Here is a 20411-nt window from a genome sequence, read left to right as displayed (position 1 = left end):
TGTGGGAGCAACCAGGACTGTTGATCTCAAAATCCAACGGACACAATTCGGGTGACGTGTCACATGTCCCCTGCCGGGGTTCACCTTGTGATTGTAGGGAGTAAAGTTGAAATAATTTTATTTAAGACAAACCTAGGTTGAGTCGTATTTCAGAAATCAGAAGGCACTGATTTACCACATCTCTGTTTTGGAGTTACTTCACATGCGTGCATCGGATTTTGTCGAAGAACATGTGATGCTTGCCATGCATGAACTTGCAACTTTTCTGCATTTTGCAAACGTGCAGGGCTGAGTCCCGGCTCGAGTGATGAATGCGTGCATTGTTGAAGGCATGAGTCTTCGTTTCTAAATCGATCTTTTACAAATTGTAGACGTGATATTTGACAAGCAAACACAAAGAACGCAAACCATGCACAGCATTGATGTGATATTTGTGATTACAATTGCATACGCTTGAGCGATTCATCGCGTCAGACACCTAAAGCCTTTACACACCCCTATCCACACGGCGAACAGCACCAGGCACAGCACCACATCCACGACGATCACGACCGCCGCGTGGCGCCACCACGAGCGCCACCCCGTAAGCGCGCTTTCCCTCGGTTGCAAGGCGCGACGTCGCTCTCCAGCCCGCTGGTGGTCCTCGTCCTTCTCGCAGGCCGGCGCCAGCGGCGTGGACGGCTCCTGATCTTGCAGCGATGCTCCTGGAAGCTCCGCGTCCGCCACGCCGGAGCTCGGACCCGCCGCGGTCCGCAGCAGCGTCCTCGCGAACTGGCGCGCGACGGGGGCCACCGCTTCGTCGCGCAGGCGCTTCCTGGGCGCGGCGTCGCACGCGTCGCGGACGCGCTCCAGGAACCGGACCACCTCGGCGGCGCCAGGAGTTGGGTCGGCCACGGCGAAGTACGTGCAGCCGTCGTCGGCCGAGAGGAACGCGAACGTCCTCGCCCCGTCGACGGTGTGGTGGTGCCAACGGTGGTGCTCGGGGGCGTGGTCGAGGCAGAGCGCGGCGAGCGCGAGGGCCGACTTGGCGCCCTCGCCGACTGCGTTGGTATGGAAGCAGGAGATGTTCTTCCTGTTGCCCCTGGACGTCGCGGCGACACAGAAGACATCGTCCACGCCGGCGTCTCCTGCGCCTGCGGTGGCTTCCTGCATCCCGTCGGCCTCCGCCTCCATCGGCACACGACCGGTGTGAGTTCTTGCTTCTGATCGGTGCGAGGTCGTGCACGCTCAGTCGAGGCTGACGAACAGGTGCTCTTGTTCGCTGAGGCTGTAAAGAGGACAGCTTCAAATCGGCCCGAGGTGCAAAGGCTGCTGCTGCGACGCAAAAAGGTTAGGGGCAGAAACGGTGCAGAAGCAAGCTGCTGCAACCGGGAGTTGCATTACTTATGCAGAAATGGTTTCAGCCGCACCGGAAAGGAGTATAGGATAGACCGACAGAGATGATATGTGCTTTGGTGGCCAAGGAATACACAAGGAGAGAAGCAACGAAGCCCTAGGTGCTGGGTCAGTAGAGGAGCTGGGGTGCATACTTTACTTGAGGAGAGGAATGCCATTCTGATTCATGGCTTGAAGTGTCGTTCTGACCTTGGAGAAGCCTCCAAGGTGCCCAAAACGATGATAGTGTGTAGTTTCTGCTGTAGACAGTTCTCGTTCCAGAATAAAACAGTTTTGGGTCAGGTGAGTTAAAAAGTGCCTCAGTGCGATACACGTCGTCTAAAAAAAGTGGTATGCCCTCAGTTACCATCTCGTTTTTTTCCTTACGAGGATGCTGGTAGGCTAGTAGGTTCGAAACAGAGTAATGGAATGCTATGGTTAGTGAAGCAACGGCGAGAAGACAGGTTGCTTGTCATCACTTAGCACAAGCCTACCGCCTGTTCGGCTGGCCTTAAAAAAAAAAAAACTGTTCCGACTGGTTTGACGTGAGAAAAAAAAATACCGTTTTGCCTAGAGGACACTGTTCATATGAACAGTGCCCCCGTGAGTGGGCTGGCCGGCACTGGCCAGCCGAGCCAGCCAGCCGAACACCCGGCTAGTTGGTGGTAGTTCGGACAGTGACCTCACTTATTCATAAGATGAAAGGTATTACGACTTACGAGAGTTACACATAAGATGAAAGGTGGAACTGCACTAATAAAAGAAACTATCAGACTCGTCAAACATAAAAACAGGCTATATATTCAGGCGCCGGGCAATCTTATCAATCCGCCTCACCTAACTCAAAAAATAAAGGCCAAATGCCAACTAAGATCTTGCTAGCAGTGAAAGATGACACACAGAACCATTGCATGATAACTAGTGCAAGAATTAAAATATTAAGCGCCAGACTGCAACTGAGTTTTTTTTTTTTCCGTTTAGTTCGCTTTCAGTCTGCAATGTCAACACAAAAACTAATTGGGCATGTCTACATTCAGGAACTTCCTGTTGTTCCAGCAATCCAATCCGAATGTGTTAGATTCACTAGTGTGGCTGGCATGAACATAACAGAGTACTTCACTCTCTTTTTATAAGTAACATCTGCTGGCTTCAGAGTAGGAACAATGGAGAACACAACAGGACAGGATTTTTGCCTTCAAGGATAATGCAGCGTTCTTCTGAAGATCTAGAGGATATGATAACCATATTTACATGCTTGGGCATACGACTACGAGGTACTACAATGTAGGCGTTACCAAAATATTGAGGTGTCAAGAACCTATGGGCCAGTTCGCTGGTCTGGTTTTCAGACCAGCCGGCTGGTTCCTCCTCACAGGATACTATTTATCAACCAGCCGCTACAGTATTTCTCTCTCACACAACCAGCCACTACAGTGTTTTGGCTTCTTTTTTTCAGACAAGCGAACCTGCCTACTCTCAACATACTACATTCTTCTGCACCTAGGATGGGTACACGATTGGCTGATTTGCAGCTCCATGGGCACAGGCATTCATAACATGACCTCTATGGGCAATGTTCAGAACAGAACCAAATCCCTGCCTATTGTAATCATACATACTGTAGCTTACCTGGCCATGGCTGTGTACTGGTCCACCTGATAAAGCTGGTCATAAAGAGGAGAGATATGATGATCAAGTTTACATTAATAGCTGTGCAGTTTGGAACATGTATTAACAGGCTCAGGAAAGTATCTCACCTTGTAGGTGAAAACCATATGGATAAGGAGTGGGAGAAAAAACATAACCTCCAATCCTCCCGTTTACCACCAGATATGCTGGGGTACGGGACACAGGCATATCACTACAATGCATGATTTGAGTCTGTTTTGGTAACGGTATAGGGTTGAGCTTAGGCATTACTGGGTTATTGCCATTTGAAGAGGGTACAGGATTGAGCATTACTGAGTTATTGCCATTTGAAGACGGTTTGTCATGACCAGCAATCTGCAAAAACGTAACAAGAAAATAGATGTCTGAGCCTGGTTTCATTTGATGACAAGATAACTACGTAACAAGTTGCACGTGATTTGAAGGAGATGGAAGAAACTAGGGACTTGAGGCAAATTTTAATATTTCTGCAAATAGTATGACAGATAACGTAAGAACTGTCATTGTACTACAGCTAGTTGCCTAGGTAAAAGCAGTGGTCCTGCGATTATAGACAAGTAATGTATGTGGACAGAATATTATACACAAGTAATGCATGTAGACAGAATATTATACACAGGTAATGTACCTAGATAGAAATGAAAACCTACCACGAACTTAAGTGTTTTACCATTTATCCGAACAAGTCCTGAGAACAGCCTAACAGCATATTGTGCAATTTCTTCGGTTTCATACTCAGCAAAAGCATAACCTTTGCGACTATTACTCTCCTTGTCACTGGGTACATGTAGGTCTACTACATGGCCTGCCTGAATAAGAATCTCATACAAGACTCTTTCAGATACTTTTTCATCCAAGTTACCTATTAAGAAAATAAACAGTTGTAGAATTAATAAAGCATACTAGATATTAATTGGGCCAACACAGCTGCCCAGATGGTCCAGAGATCATGACAACATATCTTACAGAATCTTAGCTATAATGTTCTAATAAGTAGCGAAGCCACCCAACCCAACACATGACACTCAGTTTTAAATTCAAATAAAAGCGCAAAAGGAGAGCTCCCTGTGTCCATAACAGGCTAGTTCAGTAACATGTATAATTTGAAACGACAATTGTCCAAATATACATATATATGATGTTATTATAGCACACTAATATTTACTCTCCATTCCAAATTATAAGTCATTCTGGCTTTTCTAGTACATAGTGTTTACTATGTATCTAGTCACAATGTATATCTAGGTGCATAGCAAAAGCTATGTATCTAGAAAAGAACGACTTACAATTTAAAACGGAGGGAGTAGTAATTAAAATTCAGAAGAAGCCCTGTAGTTGCTGACAGTTTGATTATGTGGACATTAGTCATCAGTCATCAGTGGGCAAGCAAAATGGCAAGCAACCTAACAGGATAAGCAGGAGCATTGCCAAATGTTTAGGAATAAAAATTTTTAGAACAAATCAATTGGCCTGCATTAAAACAGAGAATCAGAAACTTTAGTCTATAGACATAGCAGCAACAGTGGCAAAACCAGGAATCTTCAAGCAGATAAATTATAAGTATAGTAATGCCTAATGCTACAAGTATAATAATGCCTAATGCCTCAAAACAGCAGAAATCAGGAAAATCAAAAGTCGAGGAACATTAACTCATTAGTGACACCGACATTTGGCATCAGAAATGCATAACCAACACTAACCGCTGAGTCAATGCATAATAACCACCTATTAGCCCAAAGAGCAAGGGTTCTATTAACCCAAAAGGCTAGAAGCACCTGTGTATACGCTTGCAGGGTGAGAGCGCAGAACAAACAAACACGCAATATACATTGAATTGCTCACGAGATCAGATCTAACAAAATCACCCAATCTCTAAGACTCTAACCAAAACAAACGCACACAACACAAAATCACCCAATCTCTAAGACTCTGACCAAAACAAACGCACACAACTAGATTGGAGTGGACCACGCAGGTGGCTCGAACTAGAATAATCCTAAAACCCCGTGGGATCCTACGAACCGACCCATAAACGACGGAAAGGAATCGCGAGCGTGAAGAGAGCTCTCACTTATGAAGACGGTGCGGCCTGGGTTCCTCGCCATGGGCGACCGAATCTGGGCGCGGGGGGCGGCTACGAGCACTCCTCGCGCAGCCGTGCCTCAACCAGCAGGACGCCGAGTCGCCGACGGCGGGACGCGGGAATCTGTGTGATGCCGCACCGCCCGCACGAGGGCACAAACAAATCAGGTGGCGGCGGCCGTTGCCGCGAGGCGGAAGCGGAAGGCGGCGCCGCGGCGGGTGGCTATAATTGCCTGGAGATTCGGAAAAACGGCGCGACAACCGACGCGGAGACGGAGGAGTAGGGCCGGCGTGGTGCGCGCGGGTCCGGCACGTCAGTTGCTGGTGTTTAAACAAACCCGACACCCATCGGGTTAACAGGTTACTTTGTGGGGACACAAGAGCGGCGTAAAGGAATCGTCGCTTCGGGTCATGGATGACGTGGCGGGTACGCGTGTGGGCTCCGGATTGGCTGGTACGCGTGGCGTCTGCTCTCGTGCACCAACCGAGAGTCCGAGACACACCCCGAGACGCGTAGGAGTATGTATGTGTTACGCAAACCGCTACAGTTACTGATTTGATTTGAAATTTTAAACCCGAATATAACTTTCAAGAATTTATACCTCTCACAAAAAAGAGGAAATTGAATTCAAGGGCAACCATAATGTAACTAAATAGTCATATACATAGGCTCACGTGACTAGTTTATAGCTACTATAGTATTATTTTCTCATAATAATGTTCAACCGTCTATAACAAGAGTCTCACTAGACATAAAAAAATCTTGCAGACAAAGAAAAGTAGGAAATGATAGTATTTTTATTGCCGGTTATGAGTAGTCCATAATAATATTATGAGTAGCCTTTGTTGGACTACTCTATTAATTAACAAATTTCACAATTTCTTCACTTGTTGGTATGAAATATTTTAATCATATATGAACTGCTCTTTGTTACATATTGTCGTTGCTCTAAAGTATGGTACCATTTAGATCAAATCTAATCTATAATCATACCACCAAATGATTGATTCTTAGACTTTAAGGTATCATTTGAACCCAAGGTTCTTTACCCAATACTATGATAATTTAATTTTAATCTATCTAAGGTACCATTTGAAGTACTATGAAGCTACTTCACCGTACTCCAATCCGATTCAAAGTGTAGGTTGTTTTTGCTTTCTCAACCTCTTCTCATTTTCTTCTTCGTTTCAAATTAATAAACACTACTATCACTATCACTCTCACAGTGTTTTCCTCCTACAACAAATCGGTATAAGCCAAATTTCAACGAAATAAACAGGGCCTAAATTGTATTAGGGTCATTTGATCTAGTATTTCCTTAATCCCTTTGCACATGTTTAAAAAGCAAAACAATCTACATTTGAAAACCAGTTGCAAAAATGACTTAAATGGACCTTGTAATCTGTAATTTTTATTAGGCTCTAGATACGGAGTCTTGCCCTGTTTACTTGGCTTATAAACCGTATTTTTCAGTCAATAAGCATTATTTTTTTCTTACAACAAATTAGTCAATAGTATTTTCAACCATATCTAATCAGCCAAGGCACGGGTATTCGAATTTTGAAACCAAAAGAAGTCTCCATGTTGGATTGGAGAGAAACAACACGGAGAATCCAAGCAATCGAGGAGATCCACCTCAGCACAGGCTGGACGGACACGGACGTACAGGCCGCGCGACGATTCCTTAGGCAGTTCCAACGGTGTTTAACCAAGAGAGCAAAAATTTTAGAAATAGTTTCCTCATAAAGAAATCAGGTCTTCTCTTAATCCAATGCACCACACTTCTATTGAAGAAAAAAGATAGAGTTAAAAGAGAGAAAGAAAAAATAATTATTAGTCATAAAAATTATAAGTTAAAAAACAGTACTTTTTAAGTACGGTATCCTATATTATAAAAGCTGGTTTCTTTTTTTTTTTGACTGCCCTCACACTGCCAACGGGAAGAAGAAGCACCGAAGCAGACAAGATCTCGCGCTGAAGAGCACAAAAGCCATAAACGCCTCCCTCTTCCTCTCCCCCTCATGGAGCTCCGGCCGTTTCAAAACCCCCCGCGCCCCGCCCGGTGCCACGCGGCCGCGTCTCCGCAGCCTCGGTTCCCGGCCCGCGTCGCGTCACGCCGGACGCCGCGCTTCTGATTTCCGACCGTTCCTACTCGGGGTCGGCCGGATTCCCCCCTAGTCCTTGTCGTGCGGGAGGGTGCGGTTTCCTGGCGCGGATGTGAGGGAAGGCCGTGAGGGACAGGGAAGGAATGCAGAGGTCGCGGAGGGCCCTTCTGCGGAGGATAGCGGCGGCGCAGGAGCAGAGCGCGGTGGCGGAGGCTGCCGCTAACGGGAGGAAGAGGCGGCTGTATGGCTTCTCCGCCTCCCTCGTCGTCGCCTCGTGGGTCGCCGTACTCCTCCTCCACTCCCTCGTCGGACACGGCGACGGTCAACGAGGTATGGCCAACTGCCCTCTTCTCTTCCACTGTATCTCGCCCGACCATTTCTCAATCCGTCTTGAAGAGACAGCCGCGTGGCTGCTCGCGTGTTGGTGATCGTGACACGCGAACCGATGCCCCCCGGCTGTTCTACGCAGCCGATCATACTGCGCGGCGCCATCGAAGTCCGTCACAACTTGGTAGATCCGAGTGCCTTGTTGATTGTTTAGACTAGCTGATGAACTCCCCACGTCGTTGTGTCCTCAAGCTGCTAATTTCTCTTGTGTTTTAAAATAATGGAAATTACATCTGTGTTGTCTGGTTTCTGCAGATGGAGGAGGCTCTGCTGTAGATCTTACTGTTGTCGAGCCTACCTTGAATTTTGGTCCTGTTAATCTGGTTGTACAGGAAGAGCATGGAGAGAATTTGGCAGTGCCAGGTGATACCTGTGTTAATTCTGTCGAAAATGCTGTGCTTTCAGAGGACACACTGGTGCAAGCAGATCAGTTGTGCTCCAATGATGAGGTGCGGAGTGAGAACACAGAAGCTGTAACCAAAGACAGTCAGGTTGAGCTTTCAGGAGATCAGGGTGGGTATCTTCCTCAGTCAGATGTTGATTCTGGACTTCAACCAGGGGAGAAGGTGGAGAGTGAAGATTTGCCGAGACCACCAAGACTATCACGGGTTGCTCCTCCTGATCTTGATGAATTCAAGACAAGAGCAATTGCTGAAAGGGGACCTGGTGTTTCTAGTCAACCTGGTCATGTCATCCACCGAAGGGAGCCTAGTGGGAAGTTGTATAATTATGCTGCAGCATCTAAAGGGGCTAAGGTCCTGGATTTCAATAAGGAGGCTAAGGGTGCTTCCAATATCTTAGATAAAGACAAAGACAAGTACCTCCGCAATCCTTGCTCAGTTGAGGGGAAGTTTGTCATCATAGAGCTTTCTGAAGAAACTTTAGTAGATACAATCGCAATTGCAAATTTTGAGCATTATTCTTCCAATCCGAAAGAATTTGAACCGCAGAGCAGTCTAACATATCCCACAGAAAATTGGGAAACTCTTGGAAGATTCACTGCCGCAAATGCAAAACTTGCTCAGAATTTCACTTTTCTTGAGCCAAAGTGGGCTAGATATTTGAAACTGAACTTGGTCAGCCATTATGGTTCTGAGTTCTACTGTACCCTCAGTATGCTTGAAGTTTATGGAATGGATGCTGTAGAAAAGATGCTTGAAAACTTGATTCCAGTTGAGAATAAGAAAACGGAACCTGATGACAAGACAAAGGAGCCCATTGAGCAAATGCCTTTGAAGGAGCCTGCTGGAGGAAAAGAATCCTCACAGGAACCCCTTGATGAAGATGAATTTGAACTAGAAGATGTTAAACTAAACAGTGATCCATCGAAGAATGGCGTTAATGATCCAGTTTCGGACACAAGGACGCTTCAGGCTGGCAGGATTCCTGGAGATACAGTTCTTAAGGTGCTAATGCAGAAAGTTCAATCTCTTGATGTGAGCTTCTCTGTCTTGGAGAGGTACCTAGTGGAGTTGAACAGCAGATATGGGCAAATATTTAAGGATTTCGATGCCGATATTGATAGCACAGATGTCTTGTTAGAGAAGATCAAATCAGAGCTGAAGAATCTTGAGAGCAGCAAAGATAGCATTGTATGTATTTTTCTATACTTAAATTCTCCTTGAGCTATTGGTACCTGATAATTTGGTATTGAATGATATATTTCTTGGTTTCAGGCAAATGAAATTGAAGGTATCCTCTCATGGAAGCTAGTTGCTTCCTCGCAACTAAACCAGCTGGTCCTGGATAATGCTCTACTCAGGTTTGTATATTAGTATTATCGTATTGCTTTGTTTCCTTTCCCAATTTATGATCATGATGCACACACAACTTGAGTTGCTTCAGCATGTGTTCACAAAATTATATTTTATACATTTTACTTTGCTAATCACTTTGTTATGTTTCTGCAGATCGGAATTTGAAACATTTCGACAAAAACAGACTGACACGGAGAACAGGAGTCTTGCTGTTATATTTCTCAGTTTTGTTTTCGCTTGCTTAGCTCTTGCTAAGCTGTCTATAGGCGTTATGTCCAAATTTTGTAGATTCTATGACTTTGAAAAGTTCCATAATGTAAGATCCGGGTGGGTTGTGTTGCTGCTTAGCAGTTGCATCGTATCCACCATTTTGATAATACAGTAATACAAGCATTCAACTTCACATGGTCACGGCTGTACATTTTAGTTCCATGAGGTTTCTGATTCAAAATCAACTATCCTCTTTCAGATCTTATGCAATTTTACAGTGCAGTTGTTTGGCGCCATCAGTTGTCTCAGTTTGGAGGTCCTTTTAAAGCAGCAGCAGACCAGACTACTGGGAGTAGAATATTTTGTCCTTGTTCCACTCCCGGTCCTGGGGAATGTAAAGCAGATCTACCTGGAAAGCATGTGCATACTGGCATACTGCTGGATCGGTGTGCTTCTTTATTTGTTCAAGGAACCAGAGGTCCAGGGCATGGTCCCCATATGGCCTTCATGTTACCATGTATGATTGGCATGTTGAGATGGGTTAATATACTACTAGTAGCCTGTCATGTGCGGTCGCACATACGCCAGGCGCAGGAGAGCCCGCGACGTGCACCGGGCGGCCGAGCGAGCAACGGCCGAGCGAGCAGCCAGGGCGCAGGAAGGGCAGGCGAGTGGCTAGGAGGAAAGTTAGCTAGCTGATTAGTTGCTTCCTTGTTGGATTAGTCCTACAATCAAGGAGAGCCTTCTCCATCTGTTAGGCCACGGGCCATATATGCATGTACGCTGGGATAATTGAGATTAACGAAGAAGTTATCCCTAATCTCTCCTTCTCTCTTAAGCCGACGGCCGAGGGGCATAACCTCGCCGGCGTGACGGACGGCGGCTACGAGCTACGTAGCCGAGGTCCGGCCAGTCAGGGGTTTGAGGCCCTTGACAACCTGGTATCACGAGTCCGGCGAACTTCGTCGCCTTGCTCCCGCTCCACCAGCCTATCCACCGCCGCCGCACCACCATCCAGAGTCCGGCGAACTTCGCCGCCTCGCTCCCGCTCCACCAGCCTATCCACCGCCGCCGCACCACCATCCTCACCACCGCCATCCCCGTCTTCCTCCACCGCATTCACCGTTGCCCAGCCGATCATGGGGGAACAAGCCATCGCCGACCTCACCAAGATGCTCCAGGACCTGTCCGCGGATATGGCGACCATGAAGGCCGACCTGGCGTCCCTGAAGGACAAGTCGAGCTCTTCCTCGGCGGGTGCCGGGCCCACCGATGGCAGCCATCACAACGACCGGCCGCCGCGGTTCCAGAAGATGGACTTCCCGCGCTTCGACGGCAAATCCGATCCGCTGATCTTCATCAACCGATGTGAGTCCTACTTTCACCAACAGAGAACCATGCCGGAAGAGAAGGTCTGGATGGCCTCGTTCAATCTCGAAGACGTGGCCCAGCTGTGGTACATCCAGCTCCAGGAGGATGAAGGCACGCCGCGCTGGGGTCGATTCAAGGAACTCCTCCATTTGCGGTTTGGCCCTCCTCTCCGATCGGCCCCCCTGTTCGAGCTCTCGGAGTGCCGGCGTACCGGGACGGTGGAGTACTCCAATCGGTTCCAAGCACTCCTTCCCCGCGCCGGCCGGCTTGACGAGATCCAACGGGTCCAGCTCTACACCGCGCGGCCTCCTTCCGCCTCTGAGTCACGCGGTGCGCATCCACAACCCCGAGACACTCGCCAACGCGATGAGTTTGGTGCGCCAGGTGGAGCTCATGGAGATCGACAGGCAGACCCAGGCCCCGGCTCGGCCCGCCGCGCGCGGTCTGCTGCCGTCGCCGCCGCCTTGTCCGGCTCTTCCCGCGCCGCCCCAGCAGCTGGCGCTGCCCGCGCCACCGGCGGGTGCCGACCAAGGACGCCGCGAGGGCAACCAGCGGCGCCTCTCCACGGCGGAGCAGGCGGAACGTCGTCGCCTTGGCCTATGTTTTAACTATGATGAAAAGTACTCTCGTGGCCATAACAGGTTTTGCAAGCGGATCTTCTTCGTCGATGGTGTGAAGCGGGGGACAAGGAGGCTCCCTGCTTCTCGCTGCAGGCCGTGGCCGGCGTGTCCATGGCGGACAACATGCAGCTCGCGGTGGCGCTGGGGGCTGCCTCGCTCGTCGCCCTCCTCGACTCCGGCAGCACCCATAATTTCATCTCCGAGGAGGCAGCGCGGCGGTCCGGACTGCCTCTCCGTCAGCGGCCCCACCTCACGGCCATGGTCGCCAATGGCGAGAGGATCACCTGCGCCGGCGTCATCCGCGACGCGCCACTGCTCATCGCCGGTGACCCGTTCCAGGCGGACCTCTTCGTCATGCCCCTGGCCGGGTACGACATCGTCCTCGGCACCAAGTGGCTCAGAGCGCTGGGGCCCATTGTCTGGGACCTGGCTAACCGGCGCATGTCATTCCAGCGCGAGGGCCGCACCGTCTCTTGGGCTGGCGTGCCCACAGCGGCTGGCCCTGCCTTGAGCGCCCTGGCAGCTGGCGAGCCCCTCCTGGAGGCCCTCCTCGACGCATTTGCGGGGGTCTTCGCCACACCGACCGGCCTGCCCCCCAAGCGCGCCCACGACCACCGCATCTTGCTGAAGCCCGACGCGTAGCCGGTAGCCGTACGCCCCTACCGGTACCCTGCTGCCCACAAGGACGAATTGGAGCGGCAATGTGCCGCCATGACTGAACATGGGATCGTCCGCCGCAGCGACTCGCCGTTCTCGTCGCCGGTCCTCCTCGTCAAGAAGCCCGACGGTTCATGGCGCTTTTGCGTTGACTACCGGGCCCTGAACGCGATGACGGTCAAGGACGCCTTCCCGATACCGGTGGTGGATGAGTTGCTGGACGAGCTCAACGGCGCCAAATTCTTCTCCAAGCTGGATCTGCGGTCGGGGTACCACCAGGTCCGCATGCGGTCCGAGGACGTCCACAAAACGGCGTTCCGCACGCATGATGGCCTGTACGAGTTCTTGGTCATGGCGTTCGGACTCTGCAACGCGCCGGCCACATTCTAAGCCTTGATGAACGACGTACTCCGGCCGTTCCTCCGCCGCTTCGTCTTGGTATTTTTTGACGATATTTTGATTTACAGCAAGACATGGGCGGATCATCTGCGCCACCTTCGTGCTGTCCTCGACGAGCTCCGCCGCCACCAGCTCTTCGTCAAGCGCACCAAATGCTCCTTTGGTGCCCCCGCCGTCGCCTACCTCGGCCACATCATCTCCGCTGCGGGCGTCGCCATGGATCCGGCCAAGGTGCAGGCCATTCGTGACTGGCCGGCTCCTCGCTCCGCCCGTGCTGTTCGTGGCTTCCTCGGGCTCGCGGGGTACTACCGCAAGTTCGTGCATAACTATGGCACGGTGGCCGCGCCCCTGACTGCGCTTCTCAAGAAGGATGGCTTCTCGTGGAACGACGCAGCTGCCGTGGCGTTCTCGGCACTCAAGGCGGCGGTCACGTCGGCCCCCGTCCTCGCCATGCCCGACTTCGCCAAGCTGTTCGTCGTGGAGTGCGATGCGTCGACGTTCGGCTTTGGGGCCGTTCTCGTCCAGGAGGGACACCCGGTGGCCTACTTCAGCCGGCCAGTGGCACCACGTCACCGCGTCCTAGCCGCCTACGAGCGCGAGCTCATTGGCCTCGTTCAGGCGGTCCGGCACTGGAGGCCCTACCTGTGGGGGCGCCGCTTTCTCGTCAAGACGGACCACTACAGTCTGAAATACCTCCTCGACCAGCGCCTCGCCACGATACCGCAGCACCACTGGGTCGGCAAGCTCCTGGGCTTCGACTTCACGGTGGAGTACCGCTCGGGCGCCACGAACACCGTCGCCGACGCTCTCTCCCGCCGCGACAACGAGGAGGGCGAGCTGCTGGCCATCTCGGCGCCCCGGTTTGACTTCATCGAGCGCCTCCGCCACGCCCAGGCCACTGATCCAGCGCTGGTCGCCATCCACGACGAGCTCCGTGCGGAAACCCGCACCGCACCGTGGACCATCACCGACGGCATGGTCGCCTGGGAGGGCCGCCTCTACATCCCAGCCGCATCGCCACTCCTTCAGGAGATCCTGGCCGCGGTCCACGACGACGGCCATGAAGGCGTCCACCGCACGCTGCACCGTCTACGGCGTGACTTTCATTTTCCCAACATGCGTCGTTTGGTGCAGGAATTTGTGAAGGCGTGCGCCACATGCCAGAAGTACAAGGCAGACCACTTGAGGCCGGCCGGTCTGCTCCAGCCGCTGCCAATCCCTTCCAGCGTTTGGGCCGACATCGGCATCGACTTCATTGAGGCGCTGCCACGGGTGCAGGGCAAGACGGTCATCCTCTCCGTCGTCGACCGCTTCAGCAAATACTGCCACTTCATCCCGCTGGCGCACCCCTACACCGCCGAGACCGTCGCCCAAGCTTTCTTCGCCGACATCGTCCGCCTTCATGGCGTTCCGCAGTCCATCGTCTCGGACCGCGACCCGGTGTTCACGTCTGCGTTCTGGACCAAGCTCATGCGCCTCACCGGCACCAAGCTCTTCATGTCGTCGGCATTTCATCCGCAAACGGATGGCCAGACGGAGGCCGCCAACTGGGTGATCGTCATGTACCTCCGCTGCTTCACCGGCGACCGTCCTCGGCAGTGGCTCCGTTGGCTCCTGTGGGCCGAGTACACCTACAACACCGCCTTCCAATCGTCGCTCCGGGAGACACCGTTCTGCGTGGTCTATGGCCGTGACCCGCCGACCATCCGCTCGTATGAGCCCGACGAGACGCACGTGGCTGCTGTTGCCCAGGAGATGGAGGACCGCGCAGCCTTCCTCGACGACGTCCGCTATCGCCTCGAACAGGCACAGGCGGTCCAGAAGCGTGTCTACGACCAGCATCATCGCCCAGTGGCTTACCAAGTAGGTGACTGGGTACTCCTTCGTCTCCGGCAGCGCCCAGCGGTGTCCCTGCCACGTACCACCGCCGGCAAGCTCAAGCCACGTTTCGTCGGGCCGTACCGCGTCGAGGAGGTCATCAACGCCGTGGCTGTCCGGCTGCAGCTTCCCCAGGGGGCCCGCCTCCATGATGTGTTCCACGTTGGGGTGCTCAAGAAGTTCGTCGGCACGCCCCCAGCCACGCCCCCGGCACTGCCACCAACCCACAACGGCGCCGTGGTGCTGGCGCCTGACAAGATCACCGCTGCCCGGCTGGCACGCGGGGTGCGACAGGTGCTAGTCCAGTGGAAAGACGAGCCGGCGGCATCTGCGAGCTGGGAGGACTTCGACGACTTCCGTGCTCGCTTTCCCGCTTTTCAGCTCGAGGGCGAGCTGGTCTTCGACGGCGGGAGAGATGTCATGTACGGTCGCACATACGCCAGGCGCAGGAGAGCCCGCGACGTGCGCCGGGCGGCCGAGCGAGCAACGGCCGAGCGAGCAGCCAGGGCGCAGGAAGGGCAGGCGAGTGGCTAGTAGGAAAGTTAGCTAGCTGATTAGTTGCTTCCTTGTTGGATTAGTCCTACAATCAAGGAGAGCCTTCTCCATCTGTTAGGCCACGGGCCATATATGCATGTACGCTGGGACAATTGAGATTAACGAAGAAGTTATCCCTAATCTCTCCTTCTCTCTTAAGCCGACGGCCGAGGGGCATAACCTCGCCGGCGTGACGGACGGCGACTACGAGCTACGTAGGCGAGGTCCGGCCAGTCAGGGGTTTGAGGCCCTTGACATAGCCTCCTTCCATGAGCATTGGCTCCCTGTCTTGTGCACATGGCCTCAACACTGGACTGCTTTAAAAGGCAGTGTTCCGTTGGTTTCCAGCAGGAAAGGCATCGCTGGTAACTTCAGTCAGCACCCAGCAGCAAAGTCAATGCCGAAAACACTACACAATTATGTGAAGTGAAATCTACTCCTGCTCAAACCTGGAGCTCTCTGAGTTGGCTGATAGTTGAGACCGTGCTTGGTTTGCAGTAGGTTGCTGACTTGCTGTGGTTTTGTTTGTTTGCTTCCAGTTTTCCTGATGGAGATTTGTCCAAACAAATTCAGAAATGGTCATCCATGATGGTTGCCAGATTTATTTCATATGGGCCTGTTCGCTGGTTAGTTTCTGGGCTGATAAGCCGGCTGATGCTGGTTTGTTGTGAGAGGAAAACACTGTTGGCTGGCTGATAAGCCCTGGCTGAAACCAACGAGCGAACAGGCTGAATATGTACATAAGACGTGAACTGTATGCAAACCATGAATGTGATCACCGGTCAGCTGATTAGGTGTCTAGAATCCAGCTGCTTGGCTCTGGCTGTCTTAGCATGTGTTTTTTTTATGCAATGAAGTTAGTGTTCTCGCCTGATGGATATCCTCGGTTCCACAAGGAAGTTGATTCCATTGCGCCAAGTGTCAACTTCAGCAAAGCAGTATTTGATACGAATTGCAGTCTGTCTTCCAACTAAATGTACTCATAGCTTTTGTTCGACTGTGGTTTGCTGGTATTAACGGTAAAGCAAGGTGGAACTTGGAAAAGAACTATACGTTGCTAAGGTACCATCGAAAATCTGATTACCTAGGGCTATCACCAGCAGTAGCTTTCTCCTTGTTCGCTTCTGTGATTCATGCAAAACCCGTACGGGACTTGTTTCTCCTGGATTGACCAGACCAGGGAGTAGCTGGAGATGCGTTTTTGTCTGCGGAGAATCTGGAGCAGGATCAGAATCTGTGGCTACACTGTTCGGTTCGAGGGTGATCTCTGACGACCGGGCCCACTCACCCGATGCACGAGCCAGCCTTCCGTCTCCGGCCCAGCTATGTGCGAACGGGCCTACATGCCAGCCCAAGAAGGAAGACGTTGTTATCTCTCCCTTTCCTTTTTAAAATTTAATAATGCAACTGCATGACAGCATGAAGGCGTGAAGCTATATGGCCTTCAGTGAATTTTCAAATATAAATTTAGCATGAATTTTAAATCGGTTTGGCTCTGTACTTTTGTGATTATTGGTGGACACGTAGCCTTCCCCTGCTATCGGCAGTTCCGCCCGCGTGTACGTTTCCTTCAGCCGGCACGTCTCCTTCCGCCATCTGTAGCGGGCGGTGCGCGAAACGCTTCGCGCTGGCCGGCCGGCCGGAGAAGTTGCACACTCCAAGGAACGCCGAGACATTCTTTCGGCAAGCACGTCGGCGTCAGTCCATCAGATTATGGCCAGATTTGCTGAAATTTGACTAAAACTGACTGAAAATATTGTTCTGTCTGAATTGTTATGAGAAAAAAACATTGATCAGTTTCTGGGTAAGCCGAATGGGGCCTATTAGATCAGTCCCACCGAAATTCAGGTGGGCACCAGCATAGGAAACTTTGAGTGGCATCCACACGACACGATGCAAAGAGTCTCGGTGAGAACGGCGCACCGAACGTGTCCTTGCTTCCGCGACCGGGCAACCACAGCCGATAACGCATCACCGTCAGAGTCTAGTAAGGTTCAGTGACTAAAATAACCGGGAGGTGCATCGGGAGAATGTTGTATGGGTATTTGAATACTAATAAAAAAATAAATTACATAATCCATACGAAACGAATTTTTTAAGTCTAATTATTCCATCACTAGCACATGTTTACTGTAGCACCACATTGTTAAATCATAAACTAATTAGACTTAAAAGATTCGTCTCGTAAATTAGTCGCAAACTATACAATCAATCTTGTAATTAGTCTTATTTAATACTCTATGTATGTGTCCAAATATTCGATGGAACAACAACTAAAATTTAGGAGTGGCGACCAGACACCACCTAAGAATGTTCAGAGACAGCGGTGGGGGCGCTTGCCCGGGAGGTGCGCCAGATTCCTCTCCTGGGTGGCGCAGGACACGGAGAACAGCGATGAGCCGAGATTGCCGCGAGGAAAAGCGTGGCATTGCGTCCAAGCAACAGAGCCACAGAAGTTTCATCTTCTTCTTTTTTTTATGATGAACAACCAGACGTCTCGTCTCAGCCTTGAAGCATTGAGCACGGCGGAACAGGACGACGGTATCGGTATAGGCGTATAGCCAAGCATGCCTATTGCCTAGCTTATCCTGACGCTTCTTGTTTCTTTGTGGCAAACATAACGAAAGGGTCGTGGCGATACGTGACGAGATTTGCACGCACGAACAAATGGCAGCTTGGTCCCAGCCCACCTCTTTACGTGGACGCCTCAACGTGCAGGAGTGCGTGCCGGCCCGGCCAGGCACGCACGACGATGTCCTGGCATGGCATCTACCTATCGTCCTGGACGTATGTTGCTTGGAGGCAAGGCCAAGAAGAGTTCCTTTTGCATCATTGCCAGGGACATAGTGGCCTAGTGGTGGATCGATTCAAAAACTTCTATCCGCACGATTTCTTCTCCTCAATTGTTTACAGGAGAAAGACTTTACCGTCATTTGCACATCAGATACCTGTAATTGTTCCTTGCCAAAAAAAAGAGAGAGAGAGAGAGAAAAGATGGCTGTGCTTGTTTATTTGTTACAAAATGGGATACCTTTGCTTGTTCTCTCAAAAGTTTAAAAAGAAGAAGAGATTTTTCTTCGCCGGCTTCAACAAGAAATAAAAAAGGGGACTGCTATATAGCATTCGGCTCCTGGCTTCTCTTGCCAATACCCTAATTCTTCCTTTTCTCTTTTCATCTTGCTCCTTTATGGTTAGCACTTAGCAGGCATGGAAATGGAAACGAAATAAAGAAATAGACGTGTTGGTATCTGTCACCTAAATTTCTAGCCACGGTACAATTTTAAATGGACAATTGTGATTTTATCCTCGTTCAACTTTATGATTTTACCTTCTTTTTTTCAAACCTCAAGCCACCATTTATCCATATTCTAGTCTCAGTTAGCTAAAGGCCCGACAAATAAATCAAAGATGATGATGACAACAATAATAGTAACAACGATGCTAACCCTTTGCCTTATTCTAACCCTCCCAGCTTTTACCGATGAGCATGTGCAACTTGTTAAACTCTGTTTAAAAAACCTAGGTGCAAATTTCATATGGGAAATCTAGTTTTTTTAAACTGAACTGACAATGTTACCTCATCTAAATGGATGTTACCTCATCTAAATGGGACAGGGGTAAAAACTCTGCCTTTGTTTTGAAAGAGCTGGGGCAAAACCACAAAGTAAAATAAATGTGGACAAGATACAATTATAAATCAAAACATGTTTAAGAACACAAGAGCGCCTCTGTAATTAAGTTATATTGGCTCCGTTCGGCTTACCCCATATTCGGCTTGTTCGGCTTCTTTTTTCAGCCGGAACAATGTTTTTCTCTCACAACATTTTAGCCAGAACAATGTTTTTCAAGTAATTTCAACCAAGATTCAGCAAGCCGAACGTGGCCATTATAGTCGAAGTGGTATTTTTCATAGTTTCTAGGTAAAGTTGATGTGTCCAAAAATCCAGGTGTTCTTAAAACATCTGATTTTTACAACACCATATGGTTCAGGTACCTAATAAACACATATAAAAACAGAAAAAAGTCTACCTAACCCCTTGACTATTAGCGTTTGTCGATTTCATCATCTCATCTAGAAAACCAAGTAGTTTAAGTCTTGAAAACCGTCTAAATCTACTACCACACGATTTCCTATCCTCAATTATTTAGGGAGGCCAGGTGTGTACCACCTGCGGGTGGTAGAGGCTGAAAGGTTGTTCCCTTATCTAAAAAAATGTTTAGAGAGGCAAAGATTTTCCATTATTTGCATATCAGATAACAATACTTGTTCCTAGCAAAGAAAAGAAAGATAGGTGCACTTATTTGTTTTTTACAATGGGGTATTGCCTTCGAGAATAAATAAAATTTGGGTATTTTGTACCGGTGAGGCAGCTATGTTTCTTTTATTTTTTAAACAATAGAGAACTTTTTCTTGCTGTCTTCGAGATACGTTGGTTATCTACTTCCTCCGTATCTCTGAAACTGTTTCTATTAAAAAAATAGGTCATTTTCTCATGGCATTCTCTTTTTCTTGGTATAGTCGTCTGATACTGACAGAAAATCGCTCTCTTTGTAGACATACACGACACGTCCAACAGTGAAGTGCCACAGGATAATGCCTTTTTTTTTAGAAAAGAGAGTACCTCTGTTTTATTGAAAGCAAATAAGCATTCACATTGAAAGCAAAATAATTGTTCACAGACAAAACAAAGGGCCAGGACACCAGCTCTTAACACCATAGTTTTCACATAAAGCAGACTCAGGTGCAACAGATTCCGCCGTAAACGATTTCACCAATGCCTGGAATGCCTAAAATCATGCAAGCCAAGCAAGTGTGCGCTCGTCCACTGTGTCCACCCATTCCTTATCTTTCACCTTGAGCAGTGGTCGCCGTTTCTGCACAGAAGATAACTCCAGGAACAAGATTTGAGAGACTCGAAAAAAAAAGGAACAGGATTTGAGAAGGATTGCTGGGTAGTTTCTTCTCAACTGCTATATATCTTGTTACAGTTTTCCCACAAACCCCAAATTTGTGTGGTTACCAATTTTGTCATAAATCGACTATGCTAATTAAAAATGTTCCTTAAAGGAGTCCAAACAAAAGTAGCAAGAGGGCTGTCTTTCTAGCCTCTTTTCTTGATAGAGGCTGCAGTTTGCAATCTGTAAATGGACATTTGCCAAATAAACATTGCAATCTTCAAACGGATTCTACAGTTCCAAATAACAAAACCGGATCATCTTGCCCATCCAAATGAATATCCTGTAACAACCTCGGCAACTCGCTAGCTCCATCTCGCCGAGTCCTATTCAGCAGAGCATCTTCTTCTTCTTCTCCTTCTTGGCTTCTTCTAAAGCTGGTAAGTGGTAACCCAATCTCCCTCACTTTCAG

General features: G+C 49.6%; 3 protein-coding genes across 4 annotated transcripts; 1 reads left to right on the top strand and 2 right to left on the bottom strand.

Moving 5' to 3' along the window:
- Positions 1-292: 292 nt before the first annotated feature.
- On the bottom strand, positions 293-1173 carry LOC136453698 (phytolongin Phyl1.1-like). Its single transcript, XM_066454253.1, has one exon. The coding sequence runs from the start codon at positions 1171-1173 to the stop codon at positions 463-465; it is 711 nt and encodes a 236-aa protein (XP_066310350.1). The 3' UTR covers positions 293-462.
- Positions 1174-1188: 15 nt separating this feature from the next.
- LOC136453699 (uncharacterized) lies at positions 1189-5427 on the bottom strand. 2 transcript variants are annotated; one of them, XM_066454255.1, is made up of 5 exons: positions 5114-5427; positions 3693-3904; positions 3132-3378; positions 3004-3038; positions 1189-1311 (listed from the first exon to the last, which is right to left on the bottom strand). In XM_066454255.1, the coding sequence occupies exons 1-5, from the start codon at positions 5145-5147 to the stop codon at positions 1285-1287; spliced, it is 555 nt and encodes a 184-aa protein (XP_066310352.1). In that variant the 5' UTR covers positions 5148-5427; the 3' UTR covers positions 1189-1284. The 2 variants fall into 2 exon arrangements, with proteins under 2 accessions (XP_066310352.1, XP_066310351.1); XM_066454254.1 differs by lacking the exon at positions 1189-1311 and having other exon boundaries at positions 2035-3038; positions 5114-5423.
- Positions 5428-7070: 1643 nt separating this feature from the next.
- LOC136453697 (SUN domain-containing protein 4-like) lies at positions 7071-10064 on the top strand. The gene is made up of 4 exons (XM_066454252.1): positions 7071-7560; positions 7873-9209; positions 9294-9379; positions 9528-10064. Exons 1-4 carry the CDS (start codon positions 7374-7376, stop codon positions 9757-9759), a joined length of 1842 nt encoding a protein of 613 aa, XP_066310349.1. The 5' UTR covers positions 7071-7373; the 3' UTR covers positions 9760-10064.
- Positions 10065-20411: the final 10347 nt, after the last annotated feature.

The sequence above is a fragment of the Miscanthus floridulus genome, chromosome 5 (assembly GCF_019320115.1).
Source record: "Miscanthus floridulus cultivar M001 chromosome 5, ASM1932011v1, whole genome shotgun sequence".
NCBI lineage: Eukaryota > Viridiplantae > Streptophyta > Magnoliopsida > Poales > Poaceae > Miscanthus > Miscanthus floridulus.
Note: the sequence above shows the minus strand (reverse complement) of the source record. Positions and strands in the feature narration are given on the sequence as shown.

Excerpts from the sequence above, each read along its gene's own strand:
- LOC136453697 (XM_066454252.1), top strand. The coding sequence starts at position 7,374 with ATGCAGAGGTCGCGGAGGGCCCTTCTGCGGAGGATAGCGGCGGCGCAG. Across the intron at positions 7,561-7,872 it reads ACACGGCGACGGTCAACGAG|ATGGAGGAGGCTCTGCTGTA; the intron begins GTATGGCCAACT and ends TGGTTTCTGCAG. Across the intron at positions 9,210-9,293 it reads AGAGCAGCAAAGATAGCATT|GCAAATGAAATTGAAGGTAT; the intron begins GTATGTATTTTT and ends TCTTGGTTTCAG.
- LOC136453699 (XM_066454254.1), bottom strand. The coding sequence starts at position 5,147 with ATGGCGAGGAACCCAGGCCGCACCGTCTTCATAA. Across the intron at positions 3,905-5,113 it reads AGGCCGCACCGTCTTCATAA|GTAACTTGGATGAAAAAGTA; the intron begins GTGAGAGCTCTC and ends TTTTCTTAATAG. Across the intron at positions 3,379-3,692 it reads GTAAAACACTTAAGTTCGTG|ATTGCTGGTCATGACAAACC; the intron begins GTAGGTTTTCAT and ends ACGTTTTTGCAG.
- LOC136453698 (XM_066454253.1), bottom strand. The coding sequence starts at position 1,173 with ATGGAGGCGGAGGCCGACGGGATGCAGGAAGCCACCGCAGGCGCAGGA.